The 25395-nt window shown below is 37.2% G+C and overlaps 1 protein-coding gene across 1 annotated transcript in view; it reads right to left on the minus strand.

Annotated features, from left to right (window-relative positions):
- The window catches only part of PTPRR (protein tyrosine phosphatase receptor type R), a 218430-nt gene that overhangs the window by 98629 nt on the left and 94406 nt on the right, over positions 1-25395 (minus strand). Inside the window, exons 3-4 of the mRNA XM_004583029.2 lie at positions 7766-7879; positions 6348-6503 (exon numbers count right to left, since the gene is read on the minus strand). Of these exons, the coding sequence (XP_004583086.2) occupies positions 6348-6503; positions 7766-7879 (270 nt within the window). The remainder of the gene's footprint in view (positions 1-6347; positions 6504-7765; positions 7880-25395) is intronic.

Below are 25395 nucleotides of genomic sequence, written 5' to 3' on the forward strand. Positions count from 1 at the left end.
ATGAAATCTACTTGATCAGAATCTGACTGAAGTATCATTCTATCCTAACAAATTGTTCAGACATTTTATTTAAAACAGTAAAGCACATGAAAAACTTCAGATTTCTTTAGAGAGAAGCCAGGCAAATAGGTTTCCTTTTTATTTTTTCAATGTTTTGCTCACTATTTTGAGAGTAGAAGACTGAAGGAGAGACATGAAAAACAGTCTTTTAATTTTATTTCCTATTAATAAACCTATTAAAACATGTTAACTAAAATAAAAATGTTAGACTGAAGTGAAGTCTCATTACTTAATAGCATTATGAATTTATGAACAAACTTTAACTTGAAACCAAATATCTCATGATTAGCAGTTAAGTTAAATGCTTCCTCTCATTATAATTCTGTTTTTTTTTCTTGAAGGTTGACTTTTTTTATCCCCTTCACTTAGGATGTATTTCTGTTTGTGGTTGTTACTATCAGTGAAATTAAGGAACAGTTGACTAAAATATATATTTAATAATTTTTGTTTGAGCTTTGAAATTGTTGCTACTATTTCTTAAGGCTCAAAATGCATTCGTTGTTTTAAAATTTGCTTTGAAAAAAGCCTTTAGCACAAACGTTTAAGCTTAGGTTAGTTTGGGGACAGATGTGAATAGGTGGACGAGGGAGAAAAGCCTCTGAACTCCATTGTGACTCTAGCAGTCACTTAAAGGGAGACTTTTGCTTAGTGATGGAAGCCATTGAAGCTGCTATTTCCTTAGCTGGTAGTGCACTGGTGTGCTCACTCCAGCGTGCCAGCTTGCTAAGACAAAGACAGATGCAGAGGTACAAGCATCAATCGGGGTATAGTTTTTAGAAATACAGACATGGTAAATTGATGAATGGGGAATCTAAAAATAATTATTGAACCACTGAAGCCAAATACTTCTAGAACAAGAATTTTGTGTTCAAGTGACAACATTCCTTTTACCTCTTTGAGCTCAGCCAGATCATTTCTTTATTTCAGTGTCTCCTTAGACATAGTTGGAAACCAACAAAAGACTTGTAAATATCCAGTAAAAACATGGAAACAAAACTTTTTAAACAGGCAACCGAATAACATCCATTGTTTGCTATAAAAACAAGCTACTTAGAAAAATAAAAAACAGAAGCTAGTTAAGTCTTCAAGTAGGCAGCATATTTTTTGTCAAGTTTAAGTATATAAATCGGCACTTAGTTCATGTCAGATTTGGATAAAAAGAATTGTTAGGTGGGAGGAAAGAGATTTGTGTTCCTAAACCAGTTTCGTTGATTTTTTTTTTTTTTCTTTTCCTGCTGTAGCTCAATGACTTCTGGAAAATCAATATGTTCCTTTCTGCTGAACACAAACGTCTTTTGTTTTCTTTTTTAGCTGAAGCATCCAGGATGGAAGAATTAACACCGCACCCTCCCATCCCCCTCCCCCAGTTACAAAGACTCATGTTTTGAACTAGAACTTAGTCACTGCATTTTCTTGGTAAATAGATTTCCTTCTGAGTCATGCTACTCCCGTGGAGCACTACTATATTTGTACAGAGATCTAAAAAGCGTGATAAGGGCAGTGTAATAAATGGAAAAGTTTGTAGTTAAGATCTCACAAAACAAAAGATTATCATTCACAGGAATGTCAGACCTAACCTCTGCATAGGGTTCGCCTCATGCCTTTTCTAATTTGTCAGGGAACCTAAGGGTCAATGACTGAAAATCTGCATGACCTGGTCATCCGAATGCCACTGTATCATCTCTCTGTGTTATTTCATAGATACTTTGCCTTTCATCTTAGTACAGTGAAAGTAATGGATGGGTTTCTCTATTTAAAATTTGGCTTTTTCTCTGTATTTATGACATGGAGTTTTTTTTTATATCCTGTCTAATAATTTGATGAATTGATGTTCAATTTCTCCCTTCCTTCCTTCCTCTCCCTTTTCTTCTGCTTGCTCTTCCTTTCCCTCTCTCTTGCCCCTCTCTCCTCCCTTGGCCTCCTCTTTCTCGTTTCTTCTTCCTCCCCTTTCTTTCCCTGCTCTCTCTCCTCTCCTCTTTTCTCTTTCTTTTGTCCTTCTTTGCAGTTCTTACCAGAAATTCTTGGGGAGATGATAGAGATTTGCATACATGTCTTTAGGGGACATGAAGCCTACAGGCTAAGAATATAGTGAAAATGCTAAAAATGGAATTTTCTGGTTATCTTGATTAATTTTGGCAGAGACATGAGCTATATGCTGCCATAGCAAGGTTGTGTTGGAGAAATTCCAAGTTCTCTCAGTATGGCTGTGGGGATCAGTGTGAGTATGGTTTAGACTTGCCAGAGCTTAATGTTTACACCTAGCAGGTCTAATAATGTGCGTAATAAAAGGATACTTCAAAAAAAAAAAAAAAAACCCAAAGAAACCGAACTAAGGAATGATTTTACCTTGTAAAAAAAATTTGAAACCTATGCATATGTGGGAGTTCAAAAGTTAATGGAAAATGCATAGTATAAAACAGTTACACCTAGGTCTCAAATTTTTGGCACTAAGATAAACTTATTTTTTAATCTTATCTTTTCCATGAACTTGAAGTACTATCACATATTGTGTATATGGTAGGTCTGTAATCGTTTACACTCTTGGTTATGAATTATAGTACATAGTTACGTAATATGGTTTGTACGTTTTGTAGGGTTTGTGAATGCAACAGTTAGCACATTGGCCTGCTATTTAAAGAAGGTAATTTTCTCTTTGAACTACAAAACTTGTGAAACTGGAGCCATTTGCAATTGAACAAAAACGGTTCCTAAATCAGGATTTTCAATATAAGTGTGGAGCGTATTGCTTTGAGATTTAATTCATCTCTTGAAAAAATTATTACGTAGAAACTGAAATAATTAGCTTGATTTCCCTGTGATTTGACTTATTAGGCACGAGGAGACCTAGCTTTATCTTGTGAGCATCTTATTATAAAATAAAAGTTTCGAAAAAAAATAACAAAATGAAAGTTTAGTGCCTACGGTGTTCCCAGGACCCTACAAAAACTTAAAAGCATGTATTTTTTTTTTCTCTTAATAGGCTCAGATTAGAAACAAAAAAGGGATAAATGAAAGAAGTTCCCTTTTTGGTGTTTTTCTTTTTTTCCCAAGAGTCATCTCCAATAAAAAAAGTTCATCATAGAAAGAAACAGCAACAGGAACAGCAATAACACAAACACACCTTTCTCTGAAAGCAGGTCACTTGAGTTTAGACACAGATGTTTGAGGCTTCACTGACAGTGTTTGAAAGGATGACAGGCCAAAGGATCAATGTTCCATTTTCAATTTTAGGAGCAAATTACTACAGCAAACACATTTTAAGATTAAAATGTAGAAGGATGACTTAAGGCATAAGCAACTGGAAGTATTCACTGCAAAAGGATGAATAAAGAAGCAGGTAGGGTAGCCTCATAGCTAAAATCCTCGCCTTGCACACACCAGTATTCTATAGAGGTGCTGATTCTAATTGTGGCGGCTCCGTATCCCATCTAGCTCCATGCTTGTGGCCTGGGAATGTTAGCAATTGAGGATGGCCCAAAATCTTGGGATTCTTCGCCCTCATAGGAGACCTGGAAGAGGCTCCGGGCTTCTGGCTTTGGATTAGTGAAGTTCTGGCTGTTGCCACCACTTGGGGAGTGAATCAGCGGGTGGAAGATCTTCCTTTTTGTCTCTTTCCTCCTCCATATATCTGACTTTCCAATAAAAATTAAATAAATCTTAAAAAAACGTGGAAACTGACAGAATATCACTACGTGGCTTTAACCACCCATAGCATATATTTACAGTGTTCCTCTAGTCTGTGTCTCTTCCACGCAGCTCTGCCCTAGGAGCCTGCTCACTGCAGAGGGCTTTCTCGGAGCTCCCCGGATAGCACTTGAGGTTGGAATATAGTCCTTAGCCTGTTCGAGGGCACATGTCCAAAGGTTCAAACATCCATATGCCTTGGTGAAATGCTCTTTCTATCTAATGTTAATACTTTCTCCTCTCCCAGAATGCATTCTTCAGAGATTCTAGATTATCTAGACTTCCAGATTCACGTTTTGGCCGTCTGATAAGCTTTCTTTTTAAAAGTAATCAATTAAAATTAGTGAATTAAAGATATACTTTCATTATTCCACGCAAGTGCTTTATTTGACTAAATCTTTCTGATTTATTCAGATGGCGATCTTCTCTTGGTTCCCATTTGGATGACTTAATAATAAATTGCCAGAATCCCAAGTCATCAGAATGGCCTCAAAGCTTAGAATACAACAACAGGGAGAAGTGCTTATAATATTTTCTGGAAGCTTGCAGAAGGAGAATACTCTAATGATCTTTTGAAAATGTAAAAAAGAAAACATTTGAGGCAAACATATGTTAGCTAGTCTGTGAAGGGTCTGGGGTGTGGACTGGCTTTTGATTGGTACAAAAAGAGCCATTTCAATGTCAGGGCTGAGAAGTACCTGGGGGCTGAAGTTTGTATTGGCCTTCTGTCCTGGTCACTTTGAAACACCAGGTGGCTCCTTCTAGGCCACCATGGCCTACTGTGATAACTTAGATATATCCCCTGGATTCTTACTGTCTCTTTGTATCTTATTTGCTCTATGAATATATAAACTCATTGAGAGCAAAAATCATGTGTTTTATTTAGTTTCTTGTTTTTATTCATTTTTTATCTGGATTGTTTATGCTGATAGTACTCAAAGCAGCGTTTGACGCTTTAGCGACTGGGGTTTTCCCTGTGTGCCCAGGATGTACCAGGCACCACATGAAAGCCCTGAGGACACACAGATACGTCATATGTGCTCTCAAGGTATGCACAATGCAGAGATGGATTGGATGACCAACACGGGGCAATAAGATGAAACAGCGAACACTCTTCTGAGCAGAAGCGTAAGGGAAGGCTCTGTCAGACGGTAGACTTGAAAAGGTGCACACGGGAATCAACGTTTTTAAAACAAGGAATGAGGGCATGCCATGGAATGAAATTTAGAAATCTGGAAACATAACCTAGGAAAGTGTTATTCAACAATTATGAGATCCAGCACATAAAGGACGTATCATCTTGACCAGTTCAGACTTCACTCTGCAGGATTTTACAAGCTAATGAATAATGAAATGAGGAGGGCTTGACCAGATGGATGTTGGGAAAGATTACATTGGTGGTAGCAAGAAAGAAAACACAATTTGTGTGTGTGGGTAGAGGGAGGCAGGGGAGGAAAAGACACCAAGTGTGGGACCTAGTGAGGGTGTCTGGGTCAGTTACGGTTCAGTGATGGAATACAAGTGAGCATAGTTTCACTCTGCCAATCCATGCTGCCTTCGGATTGTATTTGGTCAGCATCTGCGTGAGGATTTCCATACAGTCAGTAAGATAAGGACTATGCACAGATTAGAATGAAGAAGTGAGACTCAGAGACGTTGATTCTATGCAAACAGAGAAAAATGTAGAGATTAAATGACCTGCCCAAACAGATCCAAAGTATCTGTATCCTTTGAGATTCAAAAATCAGCTTGCACCCAACTTTTTTAATGCCAAATTTTGATGGTGGCTGCAGTGAGAGGCGGTGTGATCTATTAGGGAGGAGGACAGACAAGGAATTCAGATTTTAAATGAGGCTTTACATTCAGTTTTTTTCTGTCATCTTGAGAGAGTCATTTATGATTTGTGGCCCTTACTTTCTGTATTTATGCAGTGAACTGAATTAGATAATTTTAAGATAAAGATCCTTGAGGAAAGTCTGAGTAGAATAGAGGCTGAGAAATGGAAAGGAGATTAAAGTCACAAAGGCACGAGATGATAAAGGTGCTAGGGACAATTCAAAAACTAAAGAAAATACATGGTTTTCTATGACTGGTTTCTCATGAAAGACACAACAAAATTGCTCTTCAAATGACCAAGCTGTGTAAAAATTACAAATATCCTTTACTTTTTTTTTTTTTTTGACAATGAAAGCAATGAAGGGGGTTACACCTGTCCAAGATGAAACACTTGAGATTTGGTTTTTTATTTTTGGTGTGTCTGTTTGTAATGGTCAGTTGCAAAACACATTTAAGTGACCTCTCTTGGACTATTTACAGGGTGAGTTTTAACGCTTTGCAAGGTCATAAAGATTTACAGAAGAAAGTGTCAAAGAGTGAAGCTACACTATGAAAATGAAATTTCCTTAAGGAATAAAACATAAAGAGTGTGAATATCAGAGAATTTTGATCCTTAGAGGTTTCTTTGTGTGTGTGTATGTGTGTGTGTGTTTTAAATCAAATCATGTAGAATAAACAGCTTTCATCATAAAAATCTCTTAGGGGTAGATTTTTATATTATGCCGATTGTAGAGATTTTAAATGAAGTATGTCACTTCACTACACACCTCAGGAGCGACTTCTGTGATTCCAAACTGCGATAAGCTTTGGTGTAAAACATCTATGTTAAGTGAACGCAGCACTTCTTCAGACGGCAGAGTATCAGAAATTCCTGTTTTTCGATTTAAGGAAGACACAAACAGCTCAACACTGTTCTTCTTTTCCTAGTGAAAGGAAAAACACTGTAAATGTTAGTGGATATTTTAAAAAATCTTGCATAATATTTTTTGCATTTGTATTAAAAAGCTTTTTTAGACAAAATAAATGAAATATTTTCATTGCTTTCTTTCTTCATGTCAAATTCTATAGATTTAGATAGGACCTTCGTTCATACAATTCATCATATACTTGTACATACACATATGGCACACACGGCAGAATGGGCTTCCTGAAAACAGCAAGAATTTTCTATGAATGTGTAAAGGAAGGCAAAACACATTTCACTACTTTGTAACAGTCAGCAGCATGGTACACTTAACTATAGCTATATCCCCTGTTCTTTCTTTAAATGATTTAATTTTGGAAGGATACCATTTTTAACATAACATATTTTAAAATATAGTCAATATAACATATTTAAAATATAGTCAATGGTTCAGTGACTCTACTAAAATGACAGTTTAACAAATAAAAAGTGAAAAAGACAGTGGTCCATCAGGAAAATAGGCAATGGATAAAGCGATAATAAAAAACAAAGATGAATTAAAGATATTATGACTGGATTTCTACAAAGAAAATATCATCTGGTATGAAATCTGATACAAATTTATCCTTTTTGTTTTTGTCTTTTGCTTATACCCACATCCAAGTGCAGGTTTCCATTGTGGTAGACAGGTGTGGAGTATAGCAAACACAATAGAACTTACAGAACTCAGGGTCACTAAGACATCCCCTGTCAGGTGTCTATTCTTGCATCTCATTTAGGCTGCTATCCTCATGGGTCAATTGGTATTATTTTTCATATTCAAAATCCCCTATGCACTTCAGGTCCTTCACTCTACTGATTTCTTTGAAAGTGTTTAATGCATAGTTTGGAAATAGCACTTTACCTGCTATAGGGATGTTCACTTTTGTGGAGAGTATTTTGGGAGTAGTTTCAGTAGTAGGCAAGTATTTGTGGTCTCTTTATTCATATGGACCATGAACAGGATAGCTAGCCCTGAATTATGACATGGTTGGCAAATATTTTCTGTGAAACATTAAACAGTCTTGGCCTTTTTGGCCAATCTGTGGCAACGACTTAGCTCTACCATGGTACCATGAAAGTGGATATGCATAAAAGATAAATAAGTGGGTGTGTCTTATTCTAACATAACTTTATTCACAGAAACAGCTGATATGTCATAATCGGCTAAGGAGCCACAAATGGTAAAGTTGCTCAATGGTTAAGTTTGAATTCTGGAAATGTGAAAAGCAGGCATCTTACAATGAGGCGGTTGATGTGCACTTGCTGGGGTAAGAGTCCTAAAGCAGCAGCCACTCCTTGGCGGAATATCCGAAGCAAGGTTACATTTAGCCTGTTGACATCCATTTGCATTGTCTGCAAAAATAGACAAAGAGGAATTCAGATGGTAGTAAATCTGGTTTAGGATATTCAATTCTTAATTGATGACTGGCCAAAACAATTTCTGTGATCCTGATAAATCCATACTCATATTGCTTTATTGCACCTTTGATAAATATCAGTGACATATTTTATGTGAATTTGTGAATGGTTTCAGTTAAAAAGAAATAAAATTAAAGAGACATTTTATGTAAACTTAAAATGGTTCTAGTTTCTAGTTACTGTGTGATCTCCGCCTGCCTAGCCCATATGGGAGGCCATAAGCACATGTCACACTGTCCTTGGCTAACTGACACCACAACACGGCCTGTTCATTGTACATGCAACAAGAGCGATGGGCTGCACCGCAGTCTCTCTTCTTTGCTCTTAATTGAACTGTGCTAGGATTTCTTTTGTAAACAGCTCTAGGAAGTCAAATGTTACATTCATCCTGCTTTTCAGCAGGTTAGGAGTATGCCCTGAGACACAGTTTCTTGTGTTTTCTGTGCTTCCTGACCTTTAACTTCATTGGAGGGTCCAGAGAGATAGACATATCTGTTAGCCAATCACAGTGTTTTTGTTGGGTGGAAGTACTGTTTGGACCACCTTCTGCCTGCCTCCTTTTCCTACCCTATATAAACTTGTGACTTCTTTCAAATAAATGGACATCTTTCACCACCAGTTTGTCTCCAGTATTTCTGCTGCAGAAGAGCACTGTCGTCTCACCCCTTAGTATTCTTGGGGCCTGCTGGACAGAAGACTGCTGAGAAGTTACAAACATGATGTTTTATATAATGGAATTTTTCTAATTATAATAAAAATTAGAATGAATGGTAAGTTCATAAATATTTTCACTGCAATGTGTCTTGGTTCAGGTCTAGAAGACAGAATGAAGACTGAGATTAGGGGTATTTTAGTTTCAAGTTGAGGGGCACCTTTAATTTGCGTTTGCATATAATCACAGAAAAGAAGATGCTGTATAATTTTCTTAAGAACTTACTTGGAGTTACTTTACATTGTGTCCTGTTACCAGTGCATGGCAAAAGAGTGAGGGGCGAAAATGCATTTTAAAATCTGTAACAAAAGCCAATTACACTAATAACTTAGGCAATGGTAAACAATTCCAATTTGTTTTTTAAAACACTTGTCGTTTCAAGGTTTACTTTGGGGAAAAAAAACCCTAAATATTTGAAGATTACTAAAATATAAATCAAATTATTTTATTAGCATTAGTTTTAATTTAAGCCATGAACACTATTACTACCCTTAAAACTTGCAATAGTTTGCCACGTGTTTATTTCTTTGAGAGACAGGCCGAGCTCCCACTCATTAGCTTCCTTTCCAGATGTCCTCAATGAGCCATACTGAGTTGACCCAAGCAGAGGCTAGGATCTCAATCCAGTTCTCCCATGCAGTGGCAGAAACTTATTCACTTGAGCCTTTACCTGTTGTCCTCCCTAGGAAGCTGCTAACTGGAGCCTGAGTTGGCTATCCAGTGCAGGTACTCTGATATAAGACGTGGGCCTTTAACTACAAGGCCAAAAGGTTGTCTTTGGTATGTATATTGAGAAGTGCAATATGACTATTTGAGATAGGTGCTTGCATGGTAGGAAATTAAAATCTCTGTAATGGCCATCCCAATCATATTAGGTCATCCATGACTAGTGCATGAACGCAAAAGCTGTGAAGCAAGACATACTTCCGAGCATACACTTCCCTAATGAAGAGATTGGCATACCAGTGTTTCCTATTATAGAACAGGAACTCTTAGAAGTCTTTATCCCAGCTTGTTTTAAATGCAGAATGATGCTGTTTTGAGAATTCAGAATATTGTTAGGAAACAATTCATCCTCTGTATAAAGTGCGTACAAAATAAATGAATGGCAACTAGAGCAAAATGCCAGTTTGGGAGATCAAAAAAAAAAAAAAAAGATATAATGATTGCCAATCAAGATGGTAGGCCCAAATAAAGCTCTAGACTCTATTTCCATCTCATGGTCTTTAACTTTTTAAAAATCTATTTTATATATCTGAAAGGCAGAAATGGATTTTCTAGTTGCTGGTTCACTCCCCAGTGTCTGGAACAGCTCTATCTGCCTCTCTCTGCTCTGCCTTTCAAATAAATAAAAAGAAACATAAAAAACTTAAAAACAGTTCAGTTCCTTGGTTCCCTTTCTTAAAACACTGAGAAGAAGTTGCTGCTTCTGGCTTCCTTACAGTGTTTGTCGGGAAGGATGGACAGATAGGCACTGCCCCTGATCCCAGGGGCTGACTTGGGGCCAACATCCATGCTGGGAACCAAGAGTCAGGCAGGCTGTGTGTACACTGGGGAGCTCAATTCCCAAGGCCATGATTAACTTGAGGGTTGTTACTCTGGAAACAGTATTAAAGTCTCAGATTGAAATGGTAAGTGGAAGGTGAAATGAGAACTCTCATGATTAAAAGTTGCTCAAAACAAGGCAAGTTTCCAAGAAGGTAAAAGCTTTGCATTTGAAACAGAAATTTCAACTATTCTACTAGAGTGACAAAATGAGTTGAAGCAATTAGTTGAAGTTGAAACCATCTGGTTCATTGCATCAACACAAGTAATTTCTCAGATCTCTGCTTGCCTGTGAAAAGATGGATTAATTCCATAGTGTGTGCATGGATTTCTGATTATGTTCCATAAAATAGGGATGGTAAAATACAGTACAAACAAAAATAGTGTATTTAATGACCTGACATGTGCTAGGGATTATATATAGGAGTAATTGGATTGAAGAAAGGATTCTAGACAAAATGAGAATCTCACTTCAGACAAAATTAAAGAATATGACTTTCCTGTAGAGAATATTTTTACCTCCTTTCTGAAGAACAGCTAGACATTCTGCTTCTCATCCTATTAAGTGAAATCACAACTAGCACAGAGCAAACATTTCTATGGCAATAGGGAAGTCACGGCCTTCAAGTTACCACACAGCAGTGCAATATATATTTCAGTCTGAATTCTAAACCCATCGAGTCATTTCTATCATTTAATGTACAAATAATATAAACTTTTAATTTTGAAGAAACTAAAAATGCTTTTGTCAAGTGCAAATGCTAGTAAAAAAATGTTTAACATACAGAAATGTCTATGGTATACAGTGAAACTAGATGTAACCCTTTTAATCCTTCATTCCAATTTCTGGAAGTAACTTACAATAATTATAATAATTTCTTCTATTTCCTTCCAAATATTTTCCATGAATGTTTTGTTACATACAGCAATGTATATGTTATGATCACTTATGTTAAATATAGGTAGGATTAAGTATACATATTATTCTGTAACTTGCTTTTTTCATTAGTTAATATAGCTGGCATTTATTTTTGTGTTTATAATTTATACCATCACAAATTATGTCTTTATTCTCATTGAATAATCTGTTACTTTTAAAAAGGTTTATTTATTTATTTGAAAGGCAGAGTGAAACACAGACAGAGGGAGACAGAGAAAAGAGAAATCTTCCTACTGCTTGTTTCTTCCCTAGATGTCGCCTGGTGTGGACAAGCAGAAGCTGGGAGCCAGGAGCTCCATCCAGCTCTCCCACACAGGTGGCAGGGGCTAATGCATCTGGGCCATCCTCCTCTGCCTTCCCAGGCACACTAGTTAGAACTGGATCAGAAATAGAGTAGCAGAGATTCAAGGTTCTTTGATGTAGGAAGTTGGTTTTACAAATAGAGGTTTAACCTGATGTAATTTCTCATCTGTAACATTTAGTTTATCCCTTGACATTTTTTCTTGAAACAGATCTAGATATGTTTTTATGATTTTATGCTATCTTTGTTCCTTTGATTCCCAAGTTTTCTGTCTTTGAATATATGGCCTTTTGCTGTTATTAAACATGTTTTCTTCTAGTGTCTGTAGCATTAAATAACACAAAACATCATAATTAAATCTCTTTCTGGAATTATAAAATTTAGACTTTATTAATCTTTCCTACAAAAATGAGAAGTATTTACTTCTTTCCATCAACTCTCCTTTGTTATGTTCTGTGATATTTGTATCACGTACTGTGTTACAGACACTATCCACAATACTCAACCATTAATGTAAGTGAAAGCCAAAAGCACTTCTAATCTCTGGCAGTAAGGACTGAAAGTGGGTGCACAGCGCACCTTTGCTTTCCGCTTACTGGGAACAAGCTTGATGAGGCCAGGGTGACCCTAAACTGCTTTGAAAATGGTGAAACCATGCAGAAGGAGAGGCTCCACCCAACAATCCTTATTAACATCCAAAGGGGTTAAAAGAAACTTTCGTTCTATTAAGTCAGTAAGAGATGTGGTGGTGTTAACATTCTTTATAGTGATAAATGTATTTTGCAACTGTATTTTCTACAGCCTTAGAGTGCTAGGGACATATTGCAATCGAATCAATGCCAGGGATGAATCTTTTTCCTCTCTTTTTAAGAAGCATTTCGCCATCTCTGCGTTCTTTCTTTTGATGTATCCCTCGCTTGGCTGACGTTCATTATCAAATAGCTTCTTTTAAATCAGATTCCTGAGTGCTATACTTCCTGAGGCATTTTGTATTTGAGAATATATTTATGGTGACTCCAACAATAAATCACAACTAGGCTGGACAGCAAATTCTTGATTCAACATTTTTTTTTTATTTATTTGCCTTTGAACTCTGCTGCTATTATTTCCACGTCTTATGGCACTGAAGATTGTTGTGAAAAACCTCCTAGCCTGACGTTAGCTTGTCTCATTGATTACTGTTTTAGACCTATAATCTCACAGAAGTGTTTGTCTAAAAACCTCTCCAAGATATTTCCCTGTTGATGGTTCCTGCAAGGTAGCATGCCTTTGAAGTCTACATGGTCCAAACTCGATTTTGAAAATATTTTTTCCTGTTAAATATTTGAATGACTTTCCTTCAAAATACTTGGCCTCATCTTTCAGAATGCCAGGCAAGTGGTTATACATTCTTTGTGTTTCTCTCTAGCCACATTATTTTACACACTTATTTTCTCTAACCTAATTCATTTGTCTCTGGACTGTGTTCTGAAAGGTTTTCAGCAGAATCTGTTCTACTTTTTATTTTAATGTGGTTTGGAGTTCTCTAATATGTGTTTGGAATCTTCATTTGTCTTCTGAGTTCTGCAAGCTTATAGAAAAGAATGTTCTTAAGGTTTCATACATGGAGTGCCATGAAGCTTCTACTTAAAATTCTTTTGTATCTACTTAAGAAGATCTGCTTTTTCAGATGTCAGTTTCCCTGTATCCGTTAAAATTCCCCAGGGACTCTTCCTCATGATTAGAGATCCTTTCAGGGATGTGGTCTACCAGGCCCTCCTTTTTTGGCTCCCATTAGCTCTGAACTTCCTCTCATGTCCCTCCCCTTCCTCCTTTGTCCCACCCTGCATCAAACCATGCTGTCCTTTTCACATGGCCTTGACATTTGCCTGCCTGTTGCCTCCAGAGCTGCTCAGCATGACTATGTGGTGGCTCCTTCTGGTATTTCAGTCCTTAATTTGAACATCATATCCTCTGGGAGGCCTTGCCAGCCTACTCCCCTCCACCTCCGGCATGTTGTTTGATTTCCTCGCAGCATTTGTCACATCCTGACAGTTGCTTGTTTATATATTTGTTCATCCCACATCTTTCTACTAAGCTGTGGGATTAATCCATTGATGCGGCGCCCTCTTATTCTGATTCTCTGCTGTCTCCCCAGGATCTGGGACAGTGCCTGAACATGTAGTAACTATTCACTAGATCTTTGTGAAAGAAAGAATACATGAGTCACCATGGTCAACCTTGTGCGGTTGCTAGGAGGAAGAGACTGGGTGACATGATAGGTCTCCTTAGGATGACAAAAACACGGCTCTGCTTTGGAGCTGCTCATATTCAGTTAGGTAGTTTATATTTGATATCTCATCATTTAAAAATACCCTGAGCTGACTTAGTGCAATTTATATTTCTTTTGTAATTAATGGTTCTGCTACTTTGACTACTAAACCATTTAAGAGGAGGAAAAAGATGAAAACCCCCTAAAGGTAATGTCATTAATGTTTTGAATTCCATTTCTAATAGATGAAATTAATGGAATTTTCCTGAGTAATGTGTTATACTGGTTGTAAATTTTTCTCTTTATAAGCATCTGTTTCCTGTAACCAATTTGGGAGTTTTAAAATTGATCTTTCTAATTCTAGGAATCCAATATGCCTATGATGAAATTAGAAAAAAATCTATATTATTCATTTTTATCTTCTCACTCTGTGATAAGATTGTGATGCTTTCAGGATCAGCTTTACTCTGATACACAGTTTGTGATATAATATGCATATTCATATACATATAAATGTACATATAAATTATCACGTAGACCCACATATAGTTTACAAGTTACCCCATTTTAACTGTTCCACAGCTATATACTCCTCATCCCATGAATTTAGGAGGAAAAATTTATTACCTGGTCCTGATGTTCTGTGTGTGCAGTCAGCACTATGATGTTTTGGAATTCATCCCCTGCTCAGGCTTCCCGTGAGGGGAAGGGAGCTGTGCAACTGGGATAAGATACCAGGACATGTATTCCTCTGAGCACTCTTTTTGGGGTCTTCCTGCCTGTAAAGATGCGTAATCTGATCTGTCACTGTGGCAGAGGACTGGCATTGCCTGGGACCAGTGAGTAATTGTCTAAGATGCAGTCACAGGACATTATATTTATGTTCTTCAGTCACATCTCTACTAGCCGCACCAGCAATAAAACTGATATTTTGATTTGAACTGTTCTGCTTGCCCTCTCTTCCTCAGATAGGAAAGAGAGATTGCTTCCCAGTCCCCTGAAAGATGAACACATGGCACCATGAGGTCAGATAAATCACCCTCTCATTCAACACACAGGAAGGGGATCTATGATTCTTTCTTTAATTGGTTTTGATTTCAACATACATATCTACTGATGTAGAAGGTTCGAAAGTTAGGAGAACGGAGTTTCCAAAGCTTTTCCATTCTGCCAGATCTTGCTGGAGGTTAAGAAAATAAAGGACAAACAGGGGTTGTGGAGTCTAACTGAAAAAGTAAGCAGTGACTTTTGAGCAGTGAATCTCAAAATGTGGCTCGTAGCCCAATGGGAAGCAGGTGAGTCTTCATCAGTACTCCTGTGGATGTGGAAGTTCATCCTTCAGCAACATGAGTGCATATGTGCAATTGGCATTTTCTTTTTGTGCTAAAGGGCATTTATTTTGCTAAACTTATCATGTTATCGGCATATGTTGACATTTTCAATGGGGTAAAGGAGAGGATTTTAATGAAGAAATGTGCAGAATATCAAGACCAATATTTTGTTTGGAACAAAAGGATAGAGGATGGAAAACAGAAAATCCTGCCCCACCGCACTGTAAGAAGGTGAACTTTTATACTATGGCATCAGTATCTCAGATTTCTAAATCTTTCTTCGTAAGAGTCTCACATTGGGTGATATATCCCTGTTTAATACATGAAAAAAGCAATATTAGAGTTTTGATGAGAATAATATTTTCAGATTTAAAAAAATAACTACTATATCAGCATAATGAATTTTTTATATCCTTGCTCTGTTATACTTGTGGCATACTAAAACAATTGCTTTATCTAATTATGAATAAAACTTCATTGTGGTGTAGTGGCATAGCAAGCTAATCCTCCTCCTGTGTTGCCGGCATCCCACATGTGCTCAGGTTTGTCTCCTGGGTACTCCTCTTCTTATCTGGCCTCCTAGGAATGGCATGGGTAGTTATCAGGGATGGTCAAGGCCCATGGTACCCCAAATCCACATGGAAGGCCTAGAAAGAAGCTCCTGAATCTTGGCCTCAGACTGGCTCATCTCTGGCCATGGCAGCAATTTGGGGAGTGGACCAGTGGAACAAAGATTTCTCTATTTGTCTCTCGCTGCTTCTGTGATTCTTCTGAGTAAAATTAATAATAAATTTTAGAAAAAATACTTTAAAAGTACTTATGGAGGAGTTAAATGCATCTCTTGATAGTCAATAAGAGAAAGTTCCTGAATATTGTGCAAGCACATTTAAGAGCTTTTGCTTGCTCTGTTTTCAAAATTGCCAGAGAAATGAAGCAAAATAACTGCATTTGTTTGTTTGGAAGAGATATATAGTTGGACAAATATTAGACTAGAAACTATGTTGTATAATCAAGTAATCATTAAGAACATGGGATAGTCAGGCAGACTGAAGCTCCAATCTGGGGTGACTGGGTCTGTCAAATTAGTTACTTTGCTTGACCCTCGGTTTTTCCATCCGTCAAATCGAGAAGGTAATTTCATCCTTTCATAATACTTCTGTAAGACCTACAAGGTCTGTTAGCTATGAAGTAGGAAGAATTGGCAGATAAAAACTGTTCAGAGAGAAACAAGATGGCAGAATAGGGTAAGAATATGTATATTTATATACATATAAATGTACATATAAATTGTCATGTAGACCCACATACCGTTTACAAGTTAGGGCAAGAATATGTTTAAACAGATGGAGAAACATTAGTCAGGGTGAAACAGAGAGGGCACATTCCAGGAAATGGGAGAAGACAGACCAACGGCGGGGGGCACCTGGAGATTGGCAGATATGGCAAAGCAGCGGAGACAATGGTGTTGTGTTGCAGTGACCAGACACTCCAGTGGCATTCAGCGAGCGGCAATCTGAACTGTGCCAGCAGCTGGAACTCCACCAGCAGTCAGGTGGGAACAGGAGTTCACTGGGAGCTCAGGAGGTGAACCAAGACAAAGAACTGCAAAAAGCCTTTGTCAACCTGAGTTCACTGAGGAATACATTGAGGGGGATACAGAATTCAGAAATCTCATTATAAAGCTTCTTATCATCAATTAAAAGCACATACAGGAATTCAAGGAATTAAGGAGTACGTCACACAGGAAAGAGCAATACTGAAACAAAATCAAGCCGATTTATTGGAAATGAAGGCTGCAATAGAGCAAATTAAAAATTCAGTGAAAAGTCTCATTAATAGAATGAAGGATACAGAAGGTAGAATCTCCAGAATTGGAAGATATTTCTTGTCACCATGGGCAAACAATCAAAAAGCTGGAAGCAGAGCTGAGTCAAGATACAAAAAGTATTTGAGAATTAAGAGACATTATTAGATTGCATTAAGGTATGTGCTAACTACACATATGTTGAAAACAATTTAATATCCTGCTGGCCTGGAAGTTCAGTATTGGGGAAAATGGAGTAGCAACTTTATTGCTTCCATGAAAGTCTTGAAGTTATTCACTGAACTGGTAACAACATCAAGACATTCAGAGTTTGCTTGGCAGGATTTGCACTGTTTATATTTTCACCTGTCAAACAGTTTTAGCCTAAAGTCAGTCAGGAAATCTGGGTCAGAGAAGAACAACAATGGTCAAACCAATTCGATTTTGCTAAAGTGATGTAATCTGTTCTTGGAGCAGATATATATGTATATATGAAGTGAAAGTTAAAATGGCCAATTTTAAGAAGGGTTTTTTGATTATAGAATATGTTTCCCACCCTCTACATCCTGCTCCTCCAAACCATAGTTGCTGTGAACTTTCAATCCAAACCTCAGATTCTACAAAAGAGTGGATTAGATTCATATTCATTTTCCTTTTCTACACTGGAATTAAATATTAACACTGAAACGAAGCTATAATGATTTGAATTAGAATCCCTTATTCTATTCACTTAAAAAGCTTTTCATAACCTAGTTTTCACTATTTCATCAATATCTCTTTTCTATTTTAATCTTGCCTCTTAATTAGTGTTCCCTTTCAAATCCCCTAACAGCACCTCCGTGAAAAAGACCTTTTGCTTTCAAAGGTACCTAAGACTCAGAAATTCAATAAAGAAACTTTACCTGCATTGTTCTGAATTTTATATAACTTAGGGTAAAATAGGCTGTCTTTTAAAAATCACAAAATGATGGAGATCTTGACTTTTCCAAGTGTAAGTTCCCAGGAAAAGGTAAAGATTGCATAAACTATAAAATAATGTTCTCCATACTTTTTTGATACTGTATTTCCTATGCTTTGTGATTTTACGTCTGCTACACTTGCAATATTTTAGTAATGTGCCTAGTTTGGATGTTGGTTTGAATGTGATTAGATGGCCAAAAACTTTTTATCTAAATATTTATTTGTATTTCTTGGTATGACTGCAGTATTTCAACAAAACATTAAAAATGAATCTTAAAAACATATTTGTGGATGAAATAGAAGAAAACCGACTTAATTCACGTTTGTTTAGAGATAGGCAAAAAATCACGATCTAACCACAAATAGACATTATTCTGGGTACAATAAACAAATATAATAGTAAGTCTCTGCTTTTTAACAGGGTTTTTAAGTCTTGTTATTATGTGGTTGAGTCAACAGAAATGCCCACCTGCACCTCCCAACTATGCTTTCTACTTCATACTGGATGTCATTTTTTTCCTGATAATTTTATTCCGGCGTTCTCTTTCTGCCTCCCCACAATTGTTACTCCCCCTCCCCCTTTCAGTATTTCTCAAGTTCCACGAAGAACACAGCAGCCTGGCTTATATCTGGAAATGACTGAAATTGAGGCCAGGCTAGAAACCCTGTATGGAGAGAAGCCCACTGCTCAGGCAATGTTGTCTGAAAAATGAGGTCAGATAAATTCATCTTTTTATAGCCACAGTAGTCAAGATGATAAAACCCAATTCATCCCAGACATGACCGCTGTGTTCATGGAGGCTTCCTGACACAACAGAGGCTTCTTAGTATCCTGTACAGTAAGAACTGAGACCAAACTAACTTGTCAGTGGCATTTAGGATGCTTGGAAATAGATGACCAAGGACAATATTGTAACCTTTCAGCCTCCCCAAGCACTCTGAAGTCTAATCATAAACTGATATTGTGCTAAGACATCAAATTTAGTAATACTTCTTTAAAAAATATAGAAATTTACAATCCACACAGGACATGGAGCCTTTTCCAGATTTGGGTTAAATAGAGAGAGGGCCACCTATTATTTTTATGTGCCTGGATTCAGTAAGTAGGAATATATTCTTTTGGGACTTGATACTGAGCCCACAACAGAGTTTGAGCCATGAAGGGTCAGGGACCACACAAGTTCTAAAACATCAGTTTGCTCACCAGGGTGGTTTGGAGTCTAACACTCCATGGAAGGATGTTATAAATTTACTTTTATTTTGACTCCCTCCATGAAGTAGTTTATGTTTCACTTCAATGACTAGAAGAGAAATCTGGTTTTTAGTCTTCTGGCAAACTAAACAAGTCTCTAAGTAGCATGGTAAAATGAAATGAGATATATTGGCACGTGTTTTTGAGACACAAATAAAAACTGTTTGCTTCTTTGTCCTTTCAACTTTCATTCTCAGTGAGCTTGATTTTTCTGTCGCAGTAAAAGCTAGAAAATTATGCAATTTTCAGCATAAATAAAACTGAATAAATAGCGATAATAGAATATGTGCTAGTGTTTTGCAATCCTTTCATCTGCAGAAGGATATGGCAAAGTGGTAAGAAGCCTATTATTTCCTGCAATGTGTCATTTTAGTGATTAGCACCATGACAGCCATCTTACTATCAGAAAAGAAAGATGCTGAGTGATGGTGTCTGTACTATAGCTTCAGCACATAGCAGGACTGGACCAATTTCTTCCTGCTATCACTTCTCAATCCTCAGTTTTTCTCTCTCACTCTCTATAGCTTGATGGGAACCTCATATTTGTTAGGACTTCTCTGCCTCTTACATGTTAGAAAAGCAGACTGTATATAGCTACTTTTGCTACAGCTAAATATAGAAATGTCCAATCTCTTCTTTTAAAAGATATATTTTATTTTTATTTGAAAGGCACAGTTACAGAGAGAAGGAGAGAGAAAAACAGAGAGGGGGTGGGGTGAGAGAGATATCTTCCATGAACTGATTCACTTCCCAATGGCTACCATGACCAGATCTGAGTTGATCAGAGCCAGGAGCCAGAAGCTTGTTCTGGGTCTCCCATGTGGGTGCAAGGTCCCAAGGCTCTGGGTCATTCTCCCCTGCTTTCCCAGGCGATAAGCAGGGAGCTGGATCAGAAGTGTAGCAACTGGAACTCAATCTGGTGGCCATACAGGATTCTGGCATGCAGGCCTACTACGCCATGGCACTGACCCCAGAAATGTCTGATTTCATATAGCACAACCAAGCATAAATTTTCAACTAATTAATTCATAACAGGAACTTAAAAATACATTTGAGACTGTGTAGAAGCTGAGGAGGTATGCAAAATTTTGGTGTGCAAAGTTAAGAAGTCATACCTTCTTAACAGGTTTATTTTTTACTAAATGAAAGATCAGTCCTTTATATTTAAAATAGTTATTGCTAATACTAAAAAGATATACAACAAACCAAATTAACCAAAACAAAACAAAAACTAACAACGAAAATGCTTCCTTTCTCCTTGGTCTGAAATTTTATTGCTAAATCCTAAACCCTGCTTTGCAATGATTGCCAAACCATTGTGCAGTATTATTATACCTAGATGTCTCTTTTCAGAGATTCAAAAAAGAAAAAAAGTAGCAATTCTGTATTTCATTGGAAATAAAGCTTGACTTCAGAATCAAATCATTTATTTGTTCTCTTGATGACTATTTTCTGCAGTATCAAATCAGATAGGAATTTAATCCAATTTTATTATTATGGATGGAAATATCATACATTCATGTAAAATCAGTATTATCTGTAGTTTGTACCAATATTAGGACTACTACAATATTCATTAATGCTCAATTGAAATTCTCATTTTAATCTCCATATGCCTTGAACTTTATGCTTGCCTAGTACACAGTGATAACTCAATTTATAATTATGGAATAAATTTAAGTAAACATTCTGTGAAGTTGTCTACGTGAGACCTGCATATCCAGAGTAATAAAATCATACACAGTTTTTAATGAGAGCCTTAATTCTTTTGAGGGAAACCAACATTAAATAATAATATTCCCTGTTTACTGAAGGAAAACAACAATGCAAGAGTCCCCTTCTGGGAATTAGGAAAGGGATATCTAAGTTTCATTCATTGGTCCCCCACATCCGATTATGATGGAAGGTACTGACTAGCCTTTTAGTTAAGTCTGCATGCAATGCAGGGTCCCCGAGACGCTGTTATTGCAAAAACATTTAGATGTAGTAACTTAGTACTGTAACCCTGTGTCTTTCCTTTTCTAGATATCGTAATTGTAAGTAGCCATCTTCCCCAAAAATGTTTGTAGGAACAATGTTGAAAGGAACAGATAAAATATCTACTTGCTCACTATTGCTTATAAACTTGTGAGTTCTGTTCATGTGGATGCATTTATTTAGGATGATTATGAATTTTAGAAGACATTCTTTGTGACCTTGGTAGGGCTTTTACTGGTAAGATATGTTGAATAACTACATAGCTGTTTTCTTTTCATTGCAGACTTTGGAGCTGCAGCTATTTCCCTAGATATCAAAACGGTTTCTCTGTCGATTCACTTACACACAAGCATAGGAACAGATCCAGACATAAATCTCAGCAATTATCCTCCTAGCCTCACAACATCACACAGAAGACCGTCGACTTTACCTGTCATGAAGGAGTCTCTTACCTGTTTAGAAATGGACTGGATGTTGTAATGCATTCTACTTCCATTTGTACTTCTCTTTGTGTTATTTCCTCCCCATAGCAAGTTGGGTTAATCACAAAGCTTTCTAAGCTGCGTGCAGAGAGGAAGCCTCATTTAGTCACCTGCGGTTAACTGCCTGGTGCTATTTCTAGAGGCACTGCTGATCCCAGGTCCACTGGAACAGCCTGCACTTTCCCAGGAGATACCCTAGGTGCTTGCTGCTTCAAATGCTTAACCCGAATTGAAATTCATGGAGACTTTTTTCATGATCATTAGCAAAACTATAAAATGAGAACTTTATGCACCACAGACAAAATTGATTGCATGAAGGGTTTTTTTCCTTCCTAACATTAAAAGCAAGACATTATACACTCACAGAAATTATTTAAGAAATTATACATTCTCAGAGCTGTTCTAGAAATTCCACTATTTCCACGAAAAATTTCCTAAATAGTGCTATGGATTATACAGACATCTTAATTTTTTAAATACTCATCATGATTTAGGAAGCATTGATTATTATTAACCCTTTTATTAACTGGGAAATTAAATTGATTTAAACAAAGCCAAAGTAACGAATCTGGGATTCAAATGTAGGTTGGTATAAATCCCAAACTGATTTTATCTCCCATGCACACCACTATGATGGATTTCAGAAAAATGATAATTACTATAGAAATATTTTGTGTGAAAAATAGGAAGGAATAAAGATAGCTAAAATATTATCTCTGTTTTTAGGAGCTAACAGTCTGCTAAAATATGGGGAGTTGGAGCACCAATGGTCCCTTGAGCTATGGCCTAAAGGTATATAGTATATGGCAAAGTTATAATGGAACTTAATCACTAACGCAGTATTGATGACAAGATAAATTGATCTTTTTAAAGCAGTAGGGAATATCAAAAGTCCTAAAAGTGTTCATGATCTTTGCTCTAGTAATTTCCCATAAATTCTGCAAATTAACCCAAGGTACTGACGTAAAAGAATAAGAAATAATTACTCACATGTATTTTCTTTGCGACATTATAGTAAAAACCAGAAGCAACTTACATGAATGCTAGCAAAATGGATAAGCAAATTACAATGGAAAATAATCATTTAATTCTCCCTCCCCTTCCTACATTGGTAGTTCAGACTTTATATTGCATCTTTCAAATCTATCTAAGAATGTGCTGAAATATTTTTTGTTCTACATAAAAAAACCAACAAAGCAAAATACCCATGTTATGCAGCTGCCATTCCTTTCTACTTTTCTCCTTTCAAACAAAAGTTTTAATTTTCATATTTGTTGTTGCTAGTTCTTCCCATCTCCTATGCTCCCTGTGTCTGAGGCTGCTGTACACTAAACCAGGCCTGCTACGTCCAGGTGTCAATCCATCTTGCTCACTCTGAGGACCTTTCTGTAGCCTCTGACACATACGATTGTTGCTGCTTTTTCCACATTATGCTTTCAGGCTGACACACTTTCCCTGTGCGTCTCCTCATTAGGCACTTCTCTTTTTCAGGCCTTCTCTGTTCATCTCTCACTTTTTTTTCTTTTTACCAGCATACGTTGTGCAGTCCATTGCTCAATTCTTGGTCCTCTTTTTCTCTAAATGATGTTCTCAAATTAGCCAGGACTCCTTCAGAACATTTAGACAAGCATCTAATTATATATTTGACATACTTATTTAGGTATCTTGATATTGTCTATATTCAGCTTCTAATTCCCTCCTGTCCTTCCTGTACTACTCTTCCTCTCTGTAACTGAAAAAAACCTCAAAGTTCCATGTGCTCAGGTTTTTAAAAATCCTATATATCATTCTTTTTTAAAAAAAATGTATTTTAAAAGATTTATTCATTTTTATTGGAAAGTCAAATATACAGAGAGGAGGAGAGACAGTGAGGAAGATCTTCCATCCGATGATTCACTCCCCAAGCAGCCGCAACAGCTGGAGCTGAACCAATCTGAAGCCAGGAGCCAGGAACCAGGAGCTTCTTCTGGGTCTCCCACGTGCGTGCAGGCTCCCAAAGCCTTGGGCCATCCTCAACTGCTTTCCCAGATCACAAGCAGGGAGCTGGATGGGAAACGGAGCTGCCGGGATTAGAACCGGTGCCCATATGGGATCCTGGGAGTGCAAAGCAAGGACTTTATCCACTATGCTCTTGCACTGGGGCTCCCCCTTTTTAAAAAATATTTATTTATTTTTATTGGAAAGACAGATTTACAGAGAGGAGAGACAGAGAGAAAGATCTTCCATCCACTGGTTCAGTCCCTAAATGGCTGCAGCCATACAAGCTAAGCTATTCTGACACTGGGAGCTAGGAGTTAGGAGCTTCCTCTGGGACTCACAAGTGGATGCAGCATCCCAAGGCATTGGGCCAAACTCTGTTGGTTTCCCAGGCCATAAGCACGGAGCTGCTTGGGAAGTGGAACAGCCAGGAGATGAATCGGCACCCGTACGGGATACCACCAATTGGAGATGAAGGATTAGTCAATTGATATTCTCTCATTCCTCATCATTATGGACAAATATAAGCAGCTCCACATCTGAATGATATGTAGACAAGACCATGCTTCAACACCTCCATCACTACCATCTCAATTCCAGTTTTCACAGACCATGGTGGTAGACTTACTGATCTGCTTACTCCTACGCTTTTTACTGTAATTTATTTTCCACACAAAATCAGTGATTTTTAAGATTTATATTATTTTATTTTATATTATATTGTATTATATTATATCAATTTATGATAGAGAGAGAAAATGAGCGAGAAAAATGTTATTCTGATTTGCTGCTTCACTCTTCAAATGCCCTTGACAGCAGGGATCAGGCCAGCTGAAGCCAGGAGCTGGGAACACAATCCAGGTCTCCCACCTGTGTGGCAGGAAGCCAGTTATTTGAGACATGAACATTGCCTCCCAGTAGGTACATTAGTTGGAAGTTAGAATCAAGGGTGGAACTGGGACTCCAGTCTCAGTACTCTGAAAAGTGAAATGGTGTCTCAACTGGTGTCTTAGCTGTTAGACTGAATAAAACACTTCTGGAGTACTTTTTCTGATTCATAAACAACTTCCACATTGTCTATAGATACTCCTCTTTATTCCACTCCTTTCAATCTGGTTTCCTTGCTGTGGTTTTAAATTGTTACCTTAAATATTACTTATTTGAAAAGCAGATGTTATGGGAGGGTGGGAGAGAGAGAAAGATGTCCCACCTATTCTTCCAACATGAATCAATATCCAGTACTAGACCAAGACCAGGATCCTGAAACGTCCATGTCTGCTACATTGGTGCAGGGACTTGAGGAATTGCACCATTGTCTGCTGCCTCCCTGAGCACATTTGGAAGCTGTTTTGGAAGCATAGTAGTGGGACTCAATGGCACTATGAAATGGGATACAGATGTTCCTAGTGATGGCTGAATCTGCTGTGTCTCATCACCCTTCCAACCTTACTATGCTTTAAACACACGAGACTCCCTCTAGCTTCAATCCCTGTGCATTTACCAATTCACTGTTAGAAACCCTCTCCATATATATATATATATACACACACACATATACATATATATACATAAATATATACACACATATATAAAACCCTCTCCATATATGTGTGTATATATATATACACACATGCATATATACTTTTAAAAACCTTGCTCCATATATATACATATACATGTATGAACATATTTATATACATATAAATCTATAGTTTATATATTTATAAAATATATTTTAATATATATTTATCTCTAATTGTCTATCTCTCTATGTCTCTATCTATCATCTATCTATTTCTAAGTCTCATTCCCTCACTTCATTCAGGTCTCTACTGCAACATTTTGTTTTCAGAGATGCCTTTCCTAGTCAGATTATCTTAAAATATTGCATTATCTGTCACTGTCATATTCCTGTCCT

The sequence above is a fragment of the Ochotona princeps genome, chromosome 15, assembly GCF_030435755.1.
Source record: "Ochotona princeps isolate mOchPri1 chromosome 15, mOchPri1.hap1, whole genome shotgun sequence".
In the NCBI taxonomy this organism is placed as follows: Eukaryota; Metazoa; Chordata; class Mammalia; order Lagomorpha; family Ochotonidae; genus Ochotona; species Ochotona princeps.